The sequence below is a fragment of the Rhincodon typus genome, chromosome 34, assembly GCF_021869965.1.
Source record: "Rhincodon typus isolate 14 chromosome 34, sRhiTyp1.1, whole genome shotgun sequence".
Classification (NCBI taxonomy): domain Eukaryota; kingdom Metazoa; phylum Chordata; class Chondrichthyes; order Orectolobiformes; family Rhincodontidae; genus Rhincodon; species Rhincodon typus.
In genome coordinates this window covers 23164969-23184996 of record NC_063365.1, presented here as the reverse complement: position 1 = coordinate 23184996, position 20028 = coordinate 23164969, and the positions used below count along the sequence as shown (strand labels likewise).

General features: G+C 42.3%; 1 protein-coding gene across 1 annotated transcript in view; it reads left to right on the top strand.

The window, feature by feature from the left end:
• Positions 1-20028, top strand: part of sgpl1 (sphingosine-1-phosphate lyase 1) — a 73515-nt gene that overhangs the window by 4010 nt on the left and 49477 nt on the right. The window contains exons 2-3 of the mRNA XM_048616335.1: positions 17979-18144; positions 19011-19078. Of these exons, the coding sequence (XP_048472292.1) occupies positions 17979-18144; positions 19011-19078 (234 nt within the window). The remainder of the gene's footprint in view (positions 1-17978; positions 18145-19010; positions 19079-20028) is intronic.

The following is a 20028-nucleotide window of genomic DNA, read 5'->3' as shown; positions in this document are numbered from 1 at the left end:
CTAAATGTAAATAATAAAAAAAGTCCTCTATCAACCACTATCTTCCCCTTTCAGTTATCAAAATCCACAGTGAGGCCTGGGATAAGGTGCACCACTTTCCAGATTTTTGGAGCCTACTGTAAATGATCATTGCTGACCAGGTTCAGCACTTCAGACCTGGCACCAAGCTCGTGGTCTGTACAGCAGTAGTGAGACCCACCCTTCTTTATAGCTCAGAGACATGGACTATTTACAGCAGGCACCTCAAAATCCTGGAGAGGTGCCAGCAGCGCGGTCTCTGCAAGATCCTGAAAATCCATTGGCTGGAGAGATGCACCAACGTCAGCATTCTCGCTCAGGCCAGCATCACCAATGTTGACACATTGACCGTGCTCGATCAGCTCCACCGGATGGGCCACATTGCCCTCGTTCCTGACATGAGACTCCTGGATCATGCTTTGTTCACGGAACTTTGACATGGCGAGAGAGCTCCAGGAGGACATGGGAATGCTGCAAGGGCCCCGTTGCAACCTCTTTTATAAAGTGCAGTATTCCAATCGACTCCTGGGATATCATGGCCTGAGATTGGCCAAACTGGAGGGTAAGCATCTAGGAATGATCTCTATACGTTGAGCCTCGTTGCAGACAATAAGTTGAACTCTGGTGTTGTCAGAGAAAGCAGTGCATGGCAACCGATGGGCCCCTTCCTCCCTTCCACCCCAACCCATCGTCTGTGACTGAGACTATAAGTTGTGCATTAGACTGTTCAATCATTTGAGAACTCATTTCAGGTGTGGAAGCAAGTCATCCTCTACCATGAGGAACTTCTAAGAAGAAGGAGGCAAGCCCAGTCTACAGAACTTCCTCACAAAAAGCACCTCCAATGAAACAGAGAAAATTGTGTTTGGGAGCTGAGACGCTGTCATTTATGGCTGTGTCACATTGCCGTAGCTGAATATCCCAAGGGTTTGAGTTGCTTGGAAAAGATACTTCTTTTCTGTGCTGAATTTTGATTGCATTAATGTCACAACATGTAAAGATAGAAAATACTGAGTGGAAAGCAGGAAACATCTCCTACATAGCATAGCCAGATTCTGTCTGTTTCTAATTATTTCCCAGGAAAATGCCAGTCATCTATGATCCACTAATTACTATTTGGTATACCCAAGTCCAAAAGGTCCTGGTTTTAACCCCGAAATAACATTTCCTGCTTTGTATGTCATTAGGTGCTCTGGGCAAACCCTGATTAATACTGTGGGACTAAAGGGATTTTCAGATCTTGAAATTGCTTTTCCTGTGCGGTACTAAGTCTTTTCAAAGTATTTCTAGGATTTCGGCTTTGCTACTTTCAAACTTGGCACTTAGTTAGTTTTAACAATGTGTATTTGAAAAGGAGTATTTGTAGCTATTTGGTATCTTTAAATTTAACAAATGGTTACTTGTCAATCTTATTCCTTTCTCTCCCTACTCCTTGCTCGCAGTGACTGTCTCTGCATTTTGGATCTTTTCTGGTTATTCATCATTTCTGGGAATCTCCTGAGCTGGAGGTGTAATTCATCTGTCAGTGATGCCCCGCTCTGAGGAAACCCATCTTGCATGCTAGCAACTGTTTTTAGATTTAAATCTCTGCTCCTGAAGTCTGGGGAACTTGGCACAATTAAATATTGTTCTTGTGTTTATGCAATGTTGAAAATTCAGATTTAAAGAGGGAATTCAGCATACCACTACGCAACCATCTTTGATTCTGTGTCTTACTGCCAGTTGTAGTTTTAACTGTGTAGAGAAGTGTGTTGTTCCAAGTTTAAAAGTCTTTGTTACCTTCAGTGCTGTTCTGGTGGCCTTACACTCTGTGTCATCTTAAGCTTACGTAAATCGCCTGTAAGCTGTTGTCTTAACTTGCAGCAAGTCCCATTCACACGTTATCACCAGTTTCACAGACCTGCTTCGACTCCCAGTCCAGCAACTTCTGGAATTTCAAACTTTCGTCCTTGTCTTCAAATTCTTTCACAATGTTTCCCTGTTTCTGTCATCCATCCAGTTTTGCAGCCTTGGAAATCTACATGTACTTCCATTTCTGGCCTCCTGAGCATCCTTGAATACTGTTCCTGCACCTGTTGGTGGTGTTGATGCATTTTGAGGCTTTTATTGCATTGAAAGGGCTGTATAAATCCAAGTTGCTGCAGTTGTAACCTTGCTTTATTTAAGGATCTGAAAGGGACATGATGTTGCTGAAAGATGCTTTGGTCGTTTTACGAGATTAGGTTTAACACTTCATTGTCTGTTTGAAACTAAAGTCTGATCTGGTTATGTACCGAATAACTGGACTTGGCTTCACTAACTTGTTCAGTTAATTGAGCAAAAGTCTTTACTTTCTTGTCTCCTATTCTTTTCCTGTGACTGTTGCAGGGAGAAAGGGAACTAGAGATATCATTGGAATGATTCTGAGGACGGTTGGACATGGTAGGTGCTGAGAATGTTCACCCTCGGGGGGGGATCAGGACAAGAGCACAGTCTGAAAATGATGTGATTCCAATTTAACTGAAATGATGAATTTCTTCTTGAGGATCATTAATCTTTGGAATTTTCTTCTGTGGAGACCAGTGGAGGCTCAGTCATTGACTAAATTTTGAGGCTGAGCTAGATAGATTTTATATGGATAAATGAATTGGGGGTCATTGGGAAAAGGCAGGAACATGGAGTCAAGACCACGTTCACATCAGCCATGATCATGTTAAATAGCAAAGCAGACTGGAGGGGCAGAATGGCTTACTCCTGCTTTTGTTCTTACTCCTACTCCTGCTGAAGAAGTGTCACAGGATTCGAAATGTTAACTCTGCTTTCTGTCCACAGTTGCTCCCAGATCTGTTGAGTTTCTCTGGCAATTTCTATTTTTGTTTGTTTCTACTTCTCTTAATTGGCATGTAAATACTTCATACGAACAAGTCTTTGGGAACAGGGGATTGGATTTGATTGGATATTCCTTTTACATAGCTGGCAGGAGCATAATGGGCTGAATGGCTTCCTTCTGAGCTGTAGATTTCAATGGAACCAGTCCATTGATTTTCTTGAAATGCAATTCGTTACTGGAAGTTGAGTTTGGGCGTTGTTGGATCATATTGTTAAAAGTAAGGATTTGAGATGGTATTTTTTATCTTTGTATAATATGTAAGTTTTGAGGCCAGTCACAAAGCATTTATTCCCCCACTGACGCACAGTGTGCTATCTACAAGAGGCAATGCAACAACTCACCAAGACTCCTAAGGCAGCACCTCTCAACCTCAACCATCTAGAAGGACAAAGGCAGCTGAAACATGAGAATACCACCAACTGCAAGTTCCCCTCCAAGCCACTCACCACCTGATTTGGAAATGTATTGCCATTTCTTCAGTGTCACTGGGTCAAAATCCATGAACTTCCTTCCTAATAGCACTGGGAGTATCCCTACGCCAAATAGACTGCAGTGGTTCAAGAAGGCAGATCAACATAGTTTTCTCCAGGCAGTTAGGGGTGGACAACAAATGTTCTTCCTGTCTGCGATGTTTACATTCCAAAATTAAATAATTGAATAATAAATCGGAGTTAAAGGGAGGATTATTTTATGTTTGTGGTAGGAAGCAGAGACACAGTTCTGATAAACATGTTGTGACATTTATGGAATCATTTCCAGACTCTGGATTCAGTGTGACATGGAAAGTGTGGCTGTGTGATATCTGCTGTGTGGATATGTATATAGCTATTATCCAGTTCTCTTTTGAAAGTTACCTTTCTATCTGTTTCCATTGCCCTTTCAGACAGCAAATTCAAGATCATAACAATTCTCTGCATAAAACAAAACATTCTCCTGTCTCTTGAGATTGGCTGCCAATTAACTTAACTTTTTGCCCTCTGCTAACATTCCTGCTGACAGAAATAGCTGCTTCTTATTCATTCTATCACAGCCCTTTGTGATGTCCTTATTCTTCCTTCAGTTCAGGTCTTGGCTGTGGTTCAGTTAGTAACACCCGCACTTGAATCAGAAGGGTTGTGGGTTCAAACCCCACTCCAGGGAATTAGTACAAAATGCAGGCTGACACGATAGAATGGATGAGCTATTAAGTTGAGGCTCTGTCTGTCAATCTCAGGCATATGTTACAAATCACAGGGCGCTACATCACAAAAGAGCAGGGGAGTACACACTAGTGTTCTTTGCCAATGTTTGTCCTGAGGCAACATCATAAAAGAAAATGAGAAAATGCAGTCATCATCACATTGCTGTTGTGGGGGATCTTCTGCACAGATTGGCAGCTGTGTTTCTACATTCCAACAATTGAAGCACTTCAGAAATACTTGGTAGTTGCATAGTGTTGTGAGGTGCTGAACTTGTGTGCAATACTATATAAATACAAATCTTTCATTTTGTGCCTTCTGTGCATTGATGCTTTAATAGTTCCCTTGCAAGAACGACACTGGCCTGAGCTACATGGGAGATGTCCTTTCTAACAGCATTGTTATTGCCATCATGTCATTGTATGGCTTCTCTGTTCAAGCTGCAACCATCAGAGTGAGAACACTACCTCCCCGCTGAAAGGGAAAGCTCACAGTGTCTAGTACTGACCTTAGATTGATTCCATTAGTGGCAGCACAGTTAGACGTATGCGCTTGTCTTATATTTTTAATGCAGTGAAAGGAGGTCTGTCCAGCAGTGTCTCCTTATTGATTTGTATGATGTTGAGGTGCTGGTGTTGGACTGGGGTGGACAAGGTCAAAAATCACACGACGCCAGGTTATAGCCCAACAGATTTATTTGAAGACACAAGCTTTTGGAGTCTTGCTCCTTCTTCAGGTGTGAAGGAACAAGACTCCGAAAGCTTGTGTCTTCAAATATATCTGTTGGATTATAACCTGGCATCATGTGATTTTTGACCTTATCAATTTGTAAGCATTCGGTTTCAAGTCTGTGCGATTTTGGAAATGTGTTGGGGCTGCAGTCATACTGCAGCTGGTGTGAACCTGGCTATAGGGAATTTTACCATGAAGTGAATCTCTTAGAGGGAGGAATGATGCTCATTCACTGTTAGCCATTTTCTTTGGTCTCTTCTTTCTTCTCACTTGGTATTGGACAGGGATTTAGCATCAGAATTGTACCAGAGCTTGTTTGAGGTGCTTTATACTAATTTAAGGCTGGTAATTTAAACTCACCCCGAATAGGGGACTAAGGAAATTGAGTGGAGAAGCAAGCGGAAACTAATTTTCTGAACCCCTGTTTGAGCATCTTCTGTATAATATTCTTAAGCAGTTTCGAGGAGAGTAAACCAGAGTGCAATTCAATTCTGTGATTCTGTAAACCACTCATTTGCGGCAGTTAATCAGTGGATGCAAAAGCATGATAGAAAGAAAGTTTATGTGCTCTTATTTACAAATCAACCATAAATGGAGGGTGGCATGTGATATAGTATTGCTCTGCTAAGCTGACCAGAGTGCTAGCAGTCCCCGTTGTTGGGTTAGAATAGCATCTGGTCATTTAGAGTGTAATTGTTTGAAGCTGTGGCTGCTTGATCGTGCTTGTAAGTATCAGTGTTCTGACCTAGAAGGAGCCAGCATTAAGTGGCTGACTTACTTTGCTGTTTTTAAATCTATAAGTTGCCAGATGCAGTGAGGTTTAACCATTTCTGCACATTTTATAGTTGGATCCTGGCTCTATATACTTGTAATCTTCCATTTTGATTTTGTTGAAATGAATTGCTTGTCCTTGATTTTCTGAATTTTCACTTCATCAGCGCTTTGACACTGAATTAGACCACTGACCCTGTTTTGGGTAACTCGAGAGATAGATTTAAGCAAACTTTCCTCTTACTTTATTCATTCAAGGGACATGGTGTTTCTGGCAGCCAGCAAGTTCTTGCCATTCCTAATTGCTCTGTAGAGGCTGATGGAGTTCATGTGGTGTAGGTAAACCAAGTTAGGGAGAAAGTTCAAAGGTTATGGCTCAGTGACTTTGAAGGAACGTCGATACAGTTCCATCTCAGGATGATATGTAACATGGAAGCGTGCAGGTGTTACTATTCCATGTGCACGTTGCTCTTGTTCTTCTCAGGGCGAGAGGTAGCAGTTTTGGGAGGTGCTGTTGAAGGTGGTTGTGGTAAACGTGTTGTTCAAGCAGGCTCTTTGGATGGTGTTGGGCTTCTTGAGTGTTGTTGAAACTGCACTCTTCCTGGCAAATGGAGAATATTCTATCAAACTCCTGGCTCGTTCCTTCTAAGATGCTGGACAGGCTTTAGCTAATCAGGAGATGAGTTATAAGGCGGCTGGATTCCCAGTCTCTGACCTGGGTTGTATTTTCCTCAGTTTTTAAGAGAGTAGAAAATTTAAAGGATGATCTTGATCCAGATTAAAATCTGTGTAATTTCAATTACAATATGGCAAAATAATTTAATATACACAATGATGGTAAACACCTGAAGTTGTGAATGATTTTTTTTGTATTTGTTCACGGGATGCAGGCGTCACTGGCTGGGCCAGCATTTATTTCCCACTTCTAATTCACCAGAAAACATTTAAGAGTCACCTACATTACTGAGAGTCTGGAGTCACACAAGGCAGATCATTAAGGATGGCAGATTTCCTTCCACCCCCCAAGGACGGTTGGTGAAGCAGATGGTTTTTTGCTTTTAATTCTAGATTTTTAAAATTGAATTAAAATTTCAACATCTGCCGTGATTTGGACTCATGTCCCCAGCCATTACTCTTGGGTTCTTGATTACTAATCCAATGATATGAGCACTACACGGTCTCCCCTGTTGCCATGAAGAAGCTGGTAGTGAGCTGCTGCCTTGAACTGATGCGTGAAGAAAGGTCTGCGATAACAAGCTGAACTCAGTCACTGGAGGAGCAGATGGTGGAATCTGTACTGAAAACAAAAAGTGTGGAGATCACAGTGGGTCAGGCAGCATCCATGGAGGGAAAGCAAGCAAACTTTTCGAGTCTAGATGACTCTTCATCAGACTCTGATAAAGAGTCATCTAGGCTCGAAACATTGGTTTGCTTTTTCTCCATGGATGCTGCCTGACCCGCTGTGATCTCCAGCACTTTTTGTTTTTATTTCTGAACTCAATCACTTCCAGCTACCTCCTTTCCCCATTCTGTAATCTGTGACTATGTTTTTACACCATTTGCAGGTACTTCTCACTGCTGTGTTCCATTGTCAGCTGCATTCCATTATGGTTTATCAGTTTCCCAATCCCAGTCCCTCCTAGAATGTCCCTAGTCTTGTGAAATCTGTAGAAAATCATAAAAGGGGAACTAAGACTCCATTGCGTAGGAATCTAAATGTAAGCATTGCATGGCCAGGCCAAGAGCAGGCTGTTCAATATCTTTTCATAGGCGTGTGACCTTTTGACAGACTCTCCTCAATCCCATTTGCATTCTTGTGATTTTAGTTTTTGTAAACTGTAATAATAGTCTAAAAGATAAAATCTATGGGTGTTTCTTTGGAATAATTAAGGAGAAATTATTTCCAGGTTCAGAAGAACTGATAAGTAAAGGTAACAAATTAAGGTATTTGGCAAAAGAGCCAGTGGGGAGTAATTCTTGTGCGCAGCGAGTTGTCCTCTCTGGAATGTGCTGCCTGAGAGGGTGCTGGAAGGAGATTCAACAATAGCTTTCAAAAGAGATCTGGCAACATACTTGACCAGGAAAAAAAATTGTAGGGAAATGGAAAAAGAACAGAGGAGTGCAATCAATTTAAAATTCTTTCAGATCTACCACAACCACCATGAGTTCAGTCACCTCCTGTATTATGGAATGCTATGATAAGTAATCATTTTGTATAAAATGAATCTTCTCTCTATTTTTCAGGATTAATCTTTAGCAAAATAAATCAAGATAGTATTGTGGAATTCTTGCCGATTTTATGAGCCTTCATGTTCTTGAAAGAAGCCTGGAGTTGTTTGTGGGAGAGAATTGTGGAAGTTGATGGTGGATTAGGAAATTTTCTGAATTTTTTTGTTTGTGTTATCAGATTACTGTTTTCAGTTGATGGCTTTGGTTTTAAAAAAAGCCCCTTCCTGTGCTAACTTCAGTACGAATGATGTAATGTCACAGAAGTGTTGGACTTGCGCCAGCTTGTGTAACAGTCTGTTGTGCTGGCTTTGGCTTTTTTAAGTGCACATGCAAGTCACTGGACCAGGAGGGAAAAAACAACAGATGCTAAACCTTATGAAATGCTGCCTCCCCCACCCTCCCAACCCCTCTACCTCATCAAGAGGCTGCTTAAAACACTTCAATCAATTATCTTGTCACTTGTTCTAATATCTCCACTTTGACTCAGCATGAACTTGTGTTTGATAAGGCGCTGGTGAAATGTCTAGCAGTGTCTTGATATGTTAAGGCTGTATATCAATGTAAGTTGGCATGTGGTCTTGATGGACATTTTACCTTACAAAGTTAGAGTGTTCTGTGCTGAGCCATCTGCAGCAGATTGGGGGAAAAAAACTTAGAGGTTTCAGGGCAGAAGGAATGAGCATAGTAATTGCTTTAGTTACTCTCCTTTTGTAGGGGCTGACTTGTCTATCTCACATGAAGAGTTCCTGACACTCCCATTGTCATGTTCAGTTATGTACTACTAGTCATATTGGGAATGTCCAGTGAAAACACCTGAATCATGATGGTCATTGTGTAAGTTCATCAAGGTCCACTTTGATTCTTGATCAGATGTTGTAATCTTTGAGACATATTTGAGCAGAACATTAAAATGTTGAGGGTGATTTTTAAACGGCCCCTGTCTAAATGTGTGGTTGGAACCTTGTGGGATGTCAATGTTGAAAGGCCCAAACCTGCCGCCAATTGCCCACTTATGTTTTAACAAAAAAAGCAGCCCACTGTCAGGTTGGCCCATTATATTTTATGATGAGGCTGCGTGCCTCCAAACTAACCTGCTTGGAAACAAAGCGCACAAACTCTGACATTGGAATCCCTTTCCCATGCTTGTGGTGTATCAGTTGCGGTCATGATTGTGCCCATTGTGTTTCATGTGCTACAGTCCTGAACCTTTTGACTCTTGCTACCCTCTACCTTCCTGTTCACACTGAACATAGAACAGTGTGACAAAGGAACAGGCCCTTAGGCTCACCATGTCTGTTTTAACCATGATGCCATTCTAAATTAATCCCATAAGCCTGCACATTGTCCTTATCCCTGTATTCCCTGCCTGTTCATGTATCTGTCTAAATGCATCTTAAATGTTGCTATTATATCTGCTCCTACCGCCTCCCCTGGCGGTGCATTCCAATGGCAATCTTTATGTAAAAAAGATTTCCTTGCATATCTTCTTTCAACTTTTCTCCTCTCACCTTAAACCTATTCCCCCAGTAGATATTTCCACCCTGGTAAAAAGACCCAATGCATGCCTCTCGGAATTTTGTGCACTTTGATCACGTTGCCTCTCAGCCTCTGCTCTAGCGAAAACAATTCAAGTTTGTCCCTCTTCTCCTTGTAGCTAATGCACTCCAATGCAGGCAACATCAGGGTAGACCTTTATTGCAGCCTGTCCAAGGCCTCCCTGAGCTTGACAGGGTTTGGCTCCTGATCCATGCAGCGGAGCTGGCTGCATCCGCACCGTCTTGCACAATCTCATTGTTCGGTGCCATGGCGTCTTTGTTGTCTTTCCATGGGGGAAGTGGTTGGTGATGGGCCCTGTGCTGCTTTGGTGCTGAGGTCGCAGAGGCTTCAGCGTTGGCAGTGGAGGAAGCCGGAGCCAGGACCTCAGTGACTGATGACCGGTGACAGCGTCTGGAGTAGTGTTGGAGGAGGAGCAGGATGCATGAGACCAAGCCCATGGCTCCAGCTCGGACACAGTGATTACAGGAGTGACATGGATGCAGGAGCCCGTTACAGAGACCCCGGCCAATGTCATGCTGTAAACGGAGGTGTAGTGAAGATTAATAAGAAGAGGGAAGGATGAACTCTCTTGCAGTAAAATCTTGCGTTATATTCCGTGCCGCCATTGGATGGCAACAGTTTGCATGTGAAAAAAACACTTCACTGAATTTTTATATACATGTGACAATAAATAAAAAAAATTTGGTGACCAGAACTGCACACTGTACTCCAACTGTGGCCTAATTAAAGTTTTATGTGACTTGCCAACTTTTACACTCAATGCCACATGGGGTGGCACTGATAGTGACTCAGTGATTAGCACTGCTGCCTCACAGTGCCAGGGACCCGAGTTCGATTCCAGCCTCGGCCGACTGTCTGTGTGGAGTTTGCACGTTCTCCCTGTGTCTGTGTGGGTTTCCTCCGGGTGCTCCGGTTTCCTCCCACAGTCCACAGATGTGCAGGCTAGGTGGATTGGCCAAGCTAAATTGCCCATAGTGTTCCAGGGATGTGTAGATCAGGTGGGTTGCAGGGTGATGGGTCTTGGTGAGATGTTCTGAGGGTTGCTGTGGACTTGTTGGGCCGAAGGGCCCGTTTCCACACTGTAGGGATTCTCTGATTCTATGATGAAGGCAAGCGTGTCCCATGCTGCCTTTACCTCCTTATCCACTTGTGTTTTCTTTTTCAGGGAGCTATGGACTTGCATCCCAAGATCACTCTATATATCAATGCTGATAAGGGTCCTGCCATTAACTGTATACTTGCCCCTTGTATTTGACCTCCCAAAATGCATCACCTCACACTTGTCCAGATTAAACTCCACCTGCCATTTCTTCACCCAACTTTCCAACTGATCTATGTTGTGCTGTATCCTTTGACAACTTTCCTCCAATATCCACAACTCCACCAATTTTCATGTATTCTGCAAACCTACTAATCAGACTGCCTATATTTTCATCCAAATCATTTGTAAATATTATAAACAACAGAGGTTCCAGCACTGATCCTTGTGGAACGCCATTGGTCGCAGGCCTCCAGTCAGAAACCCGCTGACAACTACCCTAAGAATTCTACGACCAAACCAAAATTGTATCTAACTTACCAACTACCATAGATACCATGTGATTTAATCTTCAGTACCAACCTACTGTGAGGAACCTTGACAAATGCTTTAATAAAGTCAATATTGGAATGTGAGAATGTTAGAACAGGGGGTGTGTCCAGCTGCCAAACTGGAAAGAACAGATGGTCCCACTGGAGTGGGGTGGAGGGGAGAGAGGATGCGGTGACAGAGAATGTAACAATAAAGCTAAAGGAAAGGGAGGAAATGGGACATATCACCCGAGCTCTGCCCTTGCCCTTTCTCATCAACAGCATGATTGGGTTCCCTCTTGTCCTCACTTTTTATCCCACCAGCCTCTGCATTCAAAGGATTATCCTCCACCATTTCTGGCAACTCCAGCGCAAGCCGGCGGAAAGATAACATCTCACCTTTAGACCAGGCACTTTACAATCTTTTGGATTTAATATTGAGTTCAACACATTCAGATTGTGAACTCACTCCCATTTTTTTTCCCCTTTCATTTAGCTTTACTTGTTGCGTTTTCTGTCACCATGTCCTCTCTCTCCTTCCCCCACTCAAGTGGGACTGACTGTTTGTTCTTTCCAGTTTGGCAGTTGAACACACCTGTTCTGCTTTCTCATATTCTGGTATTGCATAAATACTGCCCCTTCGACACTTCACGTCGGCTCTGATGAAGAGTCATCTAGACTCGAAATGTTAGCTTGCTGTCTCCATGGATGCTGCTTGACCCGCTGTGATTTCCAGCATTTTTTTGTTTTCAGTACAGATTCTAGCATCTGCAGTAATTTTGATCCTCCTTTAGTAAAGCCCATGTAGAAAACCTCCACTGCCCTACCTTATCAATCATCTTTGTCACTTCCTCAAAAAACTCAAGCAAGTTTGTGAGACAAGACCTCCCCTGCCTAAAGCTATAACGTGTATTAATTAATAATCAGAACTGATACTACATTGAGTTTGTATTTGTTATTCTGCCACTTCACCATTGCTGTTTGCCACACTTTTAAAATCTCATTTTCAATGTATGTGTCACACTTACTGAGGAAAAGTGCTTTTTCTTTGAGAAATAGCAATTGCTATCATGTGACATGAGGCAGAACATTAGCTTTACAGTGAGATTACCAAATAGATAAAGTTAAGATTGTTTCAGAGATGGTAGGAACTGCAGATGCTGGAGAATCTGAGATAACAAGGTGTAGAGCTGGATGAACACAGCAGGCTAAGCAGCATCAGAGGAGCAGGAAGGCTGACGTTTAGGGCCTAGACCTTTCTTCAGAAATGTTAAGATTGTGATTGTTTTCTCCCTGTATACTCCTGCTACCTTCCCATGCGCGTTTACTCTTGATCATTCTGTGAAGATGCACATATCTCTGCTCATGCAGTTCCTATAGAAACGTACACTGTTATTACAAGTCTGGAGTTGAATCCTTTTTGAATGACATATCTAGATCTTGATCTCTGAACAGCAGCTGTCTTTTAGAATTTCAGGTTGGCCCAAAGCACCTTATAACTGTCCAACTACTTTGAAGTCTAGAAATTGTTGGCATTTAGGAAACCATCAGCCAATTTGAGTACAGCAAGCTCCCTCAGACTGCTGTGTGATAACGATCAGAGAATCTTTTTAGGTTTATGTTGGTTTAGGGAATAAATATTGTCTGGAATACTGGGCATAATTCCTGTACTCTTCTTAAAGCAGCGTTATGGGATCTTTTGTGTCAGACTGTAAGTTCCTGTCTGCTCTCAGTATAGTGTCTCATGTGAAAGGCAACACCTCTGACATTGCAATATCTCCTCGGTACTGACACTTGGAAGTGTCAGCAAAGAATATGTGCACAAGTCTTTGGGGTGGAGAAAAGAGAGGTACTCACTGAGTCATAGCTTGTACCTAAGTAACATTGATACGAGTGCCTTGCGGAAGCAGTGGTATTGTGAGGGTGAACTTGCTATCTTGCACATGAGAGAAATTATGACTGTCTTTACTGTAATTTACTGTCACTCCCTTAACTAATGCAGAATGTGATCTGGCTTGTGAAAAGCCAAAAGCAACTGTAAGTTAAGTAAGTGGACTGAATATGAGTGAATATGATATTATCATATCATAGCAATTATTCTCATCTTCATAAAACAAAACTTATTTGGCAATAAAAATAGATTGTAGAACTGCACTGATCTAATCATCAGGATCAATGTGCAACGTGTACATAATTTTGTGTGTTGAGCAATGACTAAAAAGGTTATTTGTCCATGTTGGCCATTATAAATAGAGCGAGTGCTGTAATGGAGAAATGTTGCTGGTTTATAGTGACTGCGTGTATTGTTTTGTAAATGTTTTCAAACTTTCCACGGTCTTGATCAATGTCCAACTCCAAGTAGCCACAAGCTCTCACTGTCTCATGGCAAGAAAGTACTCCAAACTTCTTTTTAATCAGATCATATGTTGATATTTAGGAAAGATTTGAAGTGATCTTGTACATTCTTGCCCTTGTTTTGACATTTCTACTGGATGTCTTGCCACGCACCTCCTCTGACTCATAACTTCAATATCCAGCATGCTCGTTTTGTTCTTTTGCATAAATTCTTTTTCTGAGAAGTTGAAGCATATAAAGAGTGGAGGGGCAATCTTAAGGAAATCAGGAAGGCAGAAAGGGGATATGAGATAGTCTTGGCAGATAAGGTTAAAGCTTACCCTTAAAAGAATCTGCAAATACATTGAGAGCAAGAGAGCAATAAAAGAGAGAGTAGGACCCCTTAAAGATCAACAAGGTCATCTTTGTGTTGAACCTCAGGAGATGGGAGAGTTATTAAATGAACATTTCTCATCAGTTTTTACTGTTGAGAAAGAAATGGAGGCTAGAGAACTTAGGAAATTAGGAAAATGATGTTTTGAAAACAGTTCACATTACAGAAGAGGAAGTGCTGGAGGTCTTAGAAAACATAAAGGTAGATAAATTTCCAGGACCTGATCAAGTGTATCCTAGGACATTGTGGAAAGCTGGGGAGGAAATTGCAGGGCCCCTAGCAGAAATATTTGTATCATCTATAAGCATGGGTGATGTATGGAGGCCTGGAGGGTGGCTAATGTTGTGCCATTGTTTAAAAAAGGTTGTCAGGAAAAGACTGGAAACTATAGACCTGTGAATCTGACATCAAAGGTCAGTAAGTTGTTGAAGGTGATTCTGAAAGATAGGATTTACATGTATTTGAAATGGCAAGGAGTAGTTAGGGAAAGTCATCTTGGTTTTGTGCGAGGGAAATAGTGTCTTGCAAACTTGATTGAGTTTTAATGAAGTAACCAAAAAGATTTGATGAGGGCAGGGCGGTAGACATTGTTTACTTGAAGTTCAGTAAAGCCTTTGATAAGGTTCCGCATCGTAGACTAATTAGTATAGTTAGATCACATGGGATTCAGGGTGAGCTTACCAATTGGATACAAAGTTGGCTTTATGGTAGGAGACAGAGGGTGGTGGTGGATGGATTTTTGGACTGGAGGCCAATGACCAGGGATCCCATGTGATCTAACTTTTGTTTGTCATTTATATAAATGATTTGGATGATAACATGGGAGGCATGGTAAGTAAGTTTGCAGATGAGGCCAAAATTGGTGGTATAGTTGACAGTGAAGAAGGTTATCTAAGATTACAAAGAGATCTTGATCAATTGGGTCAATGAGTTGAGGAGTGGCAGAGTTTAATCTGGATAAATGTCAAGTATTGCATTTGGAATACAAACAAGGATAGGACTTATATAATTAATGGTAGGGCCCTGGGTATATTGTAGGACAGAGACCTAGGGGTTCAGGTACATAATTCTTTGAAATTTGTGTCGCAGGTAGACAGGGTGGTTAAGAAGGCGTTTAGCATGCATTCATTCCCTCGTTACTCAGACTTTTGAGTATAGGAGTTGGAACGCCATGTCGAGGTTGTACAGGATGTTGGTGAGGCCTCATTTGGAATACTGTGTTCAGTTCTGGTTGCACTGTTATAGGAAGGATATAATTAAACTGGAGAGGGTTCAGAAAAGATTCACCAGGATGTTGCTGGGAATGGAGGATTTGAGATACAAGAAAGGCTGGGACATTTTTCACTGGAGCATAGGAAGTTGAGGGGTGACCTTATTGAGGTTTATAAAATCATGACGGGAATAAATAAGGTGAATGATAAGGAATTTTTCTCTGGATGGGGGAATTCAAAACTAGAGGACATATTTTTAAGGTGAGAGGAGAAAGATTTTAAAAGGGCATGAGGGGCAACTTTTTTTCCACAGAGAGTGGTTCATGTGTGGAATGAACTTCCGGAGAAAGTGGTGGATACGGATGCAGTTATAACTTTTAAAAGACATTTGGATAAGTTCATGAATAGGAAAGGTTTGGAGGAATATGGACCAATCAGAGGCAGATAGGACTAGAATATGGTCAGCATGAGCTGGTTGGACCAAAGGGCCTGTTTCCATGCTGTATGACTGTATGAGAAGCCTAAAACTGTACACCCTGGGAATGACTCCTGGTCTGTGCAAACTTGGGTGCTTAGGAGTCCATTGTTATCTCTGGTAGACCATAAGATGTGAGAGCAGATGTAGGCCATGTCTGCTCTGCCATTCACTAAGTTCATGGCTAATCTGTTAACTCTCAATTCCACTTTCCCGTTCTTTCCCCATAACCCCTGATTCCTTTACTGATTAAAAATCTGTCAGTCAGCCTTGAATACACTTAATGACCCAGCATCGGCAGCCCTCTGCAGTAAAGAATTCCGGAGATTCACTATCCTCTGAGAGAAGAAATTCCTCCTCATGTCTGTCTTAAATGGGTGATCCCTTACTCTGAGATTATGCCCTTTGGTCTTAGGCTGTCCTACAAGCAGAAATGACCTGTTGGCATCTACTCTATCAAATCCTCTAAAAATCTTAAGTGTTTCAACTAGGTCACCTCTTAATCTTTTAAAGTACAGGTCCAACTTAGTCAACCCTTCCTCCTCACAAAATCCCTCTTTGCTAAGGATCAACCTAGTAAAACTTTTTTCTGGATTGCCTTCACTGCCAGTATATCTTTCCTTAGTTAAGACCAAAAGTCTTCACCATATTTTAGGTGTGGTCTGACAGGTTGCCTTGTCTATTTTTAACAAAATTTCCTTATTTTTATACTCCATTCCCTTTGAAATAAAAGCCATTTTCTTTTGCTGAATGTATGCTAGCTTTTTGTGATTTATGCATGAGGCCCTCCAAATCCCTGTGTGTTGCAGCTTTCTCCATTTAAAAATAATATTCAATTCCTCTGTTCATCCTGCCATAGTGCATAACCTCACGTTTTCCCACAGTATGTTCCACCTGCTAAGTTTTTGCACACTCACTTAACCTGTCTATATGTCTTTACACAGTCTTTGTGTCATCCTCACCACTTGCCTTCTCACTTCATTTTGCGTCATCCGCAAACATACCAATAAATGCTGATCTTGCCATCATGCCCACATCCCTCACATCCCATGAATGAATTTTTTTAAAAAGTGGCCATCAATGGTGAAACTATTAAAATCAGGGATACACAACTGGCCAGAATTCGAGAAGCATTAATGTCTTGGAGGGTTATATGTTGAGATTACAAATATGAAAATGTGAGATCTTGGAGCAGTTTGACAGCAAGCATGAAATTTATTTACTAAGTGGTGATAATTGCAGACTGAGCAAAAGTGTAGGTCAGTGGTACATAAGTAATGGATGAACAAGACTTAATTGGAGCTGGGATGCAGGTGGCAGAGTTTTGCTTAGATTCAGTGCATGAGGCTGATAGGGGAGCATTGGAGCAGTTGAGTTTGTTTGGAACAAGGGCTTGGTTGAAGAAGCAGGCAAAGGATGTCTGATAGCTTGTTTGGAAGTACATAAAATGCTGAGGAGATCTCTTTATCCTGTTTAACATAATCCAGCACCCTTACATAGCTTTTGCCCTCATTGCCAGACTGTGCTACTGGGCAGGGTGGTTGAGGGTGCTACTAATCCTCCTTTTGTCTATATTGTGTTGAGGGCCTGTCTGATTATCATTGGCAGAGATAGACCATTGGTGACTTTGAACAATATCGAGGCACGTACATTAGCTAACACGATGGCTTATTGCAGGATACAAGTAAGTAAAACTCAGATTACTAGTCAGGCATGTTTACTAGAACTCTCAGGATTTGTACAGAGTATATCTGCTCCCTACAATGGCCAGTGTAGAGCTCCTGCCTTTACCCAAAGACTGATTGGTTGGAACTAATGCAATTTTAACATTGACTCTTTCAGAAGCATTACATGTACCGCACCTGAGGACTGAGAGTCTTGCTCGATTTCAGATTTTCCTGGATGTTGGGTTGGCGTGGTTTTAGCTGCTTCATTGTAACACTTAGATTTGCTTTCTCTGAATTAGGAATGTACTCTTCTGCTTTGCTATATGCCACATCCAAAGTGTTCTGAATATCTCTCAGCAGTTTGGTGTTTGGAGTTAATACTTGTGAAATGTTTTCTGGAACTTCATGCTCTGAATTAAGGAAGTACTCTAAATTCACAGCTGGCATCTTCCTGTAGTTCAGAAATGCATCACAACAATGTTACGTTTGTGATATCCAAGTAAGGCATCATCCGGCTGTCCAAGTTTTGTCTTGGATTGATGGCTATCCTTTGATTTGCTGTTGCAGCAGTTAAAAACGTACATAACTGATAGCTGAGAACTGGCTGCAAGACAGTTCATTTACACTTTAAAAAAATTCAAATGTCTGGTTTTTGGGCAATTTTGGCTTACGGACGTTTGAGTTTGGGACATTGTACTTGTAAAACAATTCGACAGAGTAGAGGCAGAAAATCTTGCTTTCTTTGGTGGAACATGTCTGACAGTGTGGGAAAAGATCAGAAATTTCATAATTTGCGACTAGGGACTGGGAAGCTGGGGACTACTTGGTGCTTTCAAGACTGAAAGAAGGGAGTTTTTGTTCAGTGAAAGCAGCAAGCTATGCGGAACAACCATGGGTAAGTGGAGTTGAGGTACCTTTCTGCCTTGTTCTTGATTTAAGAATGTAGTTGCTAATGTTTGTTTTTCTTCTTGCAGGAAACGCTGGATGTGTACAAAGAGACAATATGGCTGTATCTGAAAAAGGGAAAGACGTATGTGAATGCACATTGCCAAGGCCTGGAGCCCTGGCAAATCATTGCCATCACTGCTGTGACCACTCTTGTGGGTGTGTGGCTGTATGGGTTTCTATTCCAACACCAAAGTAAGTTTATGAGGATAAAAGCAAAATACTGTAGACACTGGTAATCTGAAACAAATGCAGTAAATTCTGGGGGAAGCTTAGCAGGCCTGGCAACAGGAGAGAGCAGGAGAGTTAACATTTCGAGTCCGATGTGACTCCTTCAGAAGCTGCCATCATTCAGACTTGGATGCATAAATGTTTCTGGTCAATAGTTGAAAGCTTACTACAAAGTCTTTATGCATTTTGGTCATGTGGAATTTATGGAAGGAACACACCAATATGCAAGATTTATATTTTTGGTTTGCCTTGGAAGCAGTGCAGGTCTACAGGTTGATCTGTTTATATTTGAGCTTGGATTGATCGAGCATTTTTGTTGTATTTTGGACTGCAAATCAGGGTTGGCATGGTGGCTCAGTGGTTAGCACTGCTGCCTCACAGCGCCAGTGACCCAGGTTCAATTCCAGCCTCGGCGAGCTGTCTGTGTGGAGTTTATACATTCTCCCCACATCTGCGTGGGTTTCCTCTGGGTGCTCCGGTTCCCTCCCTCAGCCTAAAGATGTGTAGGTTAGGTGGATTGGCCATGTTAAATTGCTTATCGTGTCCAGGGATGTGTAGGTTAGGTAAATTAGCCATGGGAGGTGCAGGGTTGCTGGCATAGGGTGGAGGAGGGCGGGGTGTCCAGGTGGGATGCTGTTCGGAGGGTCAGTGTGGACTTGTTGGGCCGAATGGCCTGTTTCCACACTAGGGATTCTATAAAAGAAAAGTCCCACACGAGATATGCAGGCTCATCTGAAAAAAATGTGTCCACTATCTCTGAACAAGTCACATTGTGTTCTCTGTTTTTTTGTAATTTCTGACATTTGAAGATTTTACACATCTCTCCACAGGTATTCCCTCAAGACTTAAAAAGTGCTTTTTCAAAATTGTAAGAAAACTGCCTTTTCTGGCTGCTGCAGTAAGTATGCTGTCTTGTTTAACAAGTTGCTGTTTATCTGCAATAAACAAGATTTTGGGATAGATTCTTACAATTGAACCCAGGAGGATGAATTTTACAATTTTTTTTTAAATTTGTTTGGGAATTCAGAACAGTGGGAATGGATGTTAGGGCAGTTGTATGCTCCTCCTGTAGAATGTGGGAGGTAAGGGTCACCACTAGTGTCCCCACTGACTTCATCTGCGGGAAGTGCACCCAACTCCAGCTCCTCGGAAACCGTGTTAGGGAACTGGAGCTGGAGCTGGATGAACTTCGGATCATTCGGGAGGCTGAGGGGGTAATTGAGAGGAGTTACGGGGAGGTAGTCACACCTCGGGTACAGGAAAAAAGTAGATGGGTTACAGTCAGGGGACGGAAAGGGAACAGGCAGACAGTGCAGGGATCCCCTGTGGCCATTCCCCTCAAAAACAAGTATACCGTTTTGGATACTGTTGGGGGGGACAACTTACCTGGGGTAAGCCATGGGGTACAGGTCTCTGGCACAGACTCTGTCCCTGTTGCTCAGAAGGGAAGTGGGGAGAGGAGGAGAGCATTAGTCATTGGGGACTCCATAGTTAGGGGGACAGATAGGAGATTCTGTGGGAACGAGAGAGACTCGCGGTTGGTGTGTTGCCTCCCAGGTGCCAGGGTCCGTGATGTCTCGGATCGTGTTTTTGGGATCCTTAAGGGGGAGGGGGAGCAGCCCCAAGTCGTGGTCCACATAGGCACCAACGACATAGGTAGGAAAAGGGATGGGGACGTAAGGCAGAAATTCAAGGAGCTAGGGTGGAAGCTTAGAGCTAGAACAAACAGAGTTGTTATCTCTGGTTTGTTACCCGTGCCACGTGCTAGCGAGGCGAGGAATAGGGAGAGAGAGCAGTTGAACACATGGCTACAGGGATGGTGCAGGAGGGAGGGATTCAGATACCTGG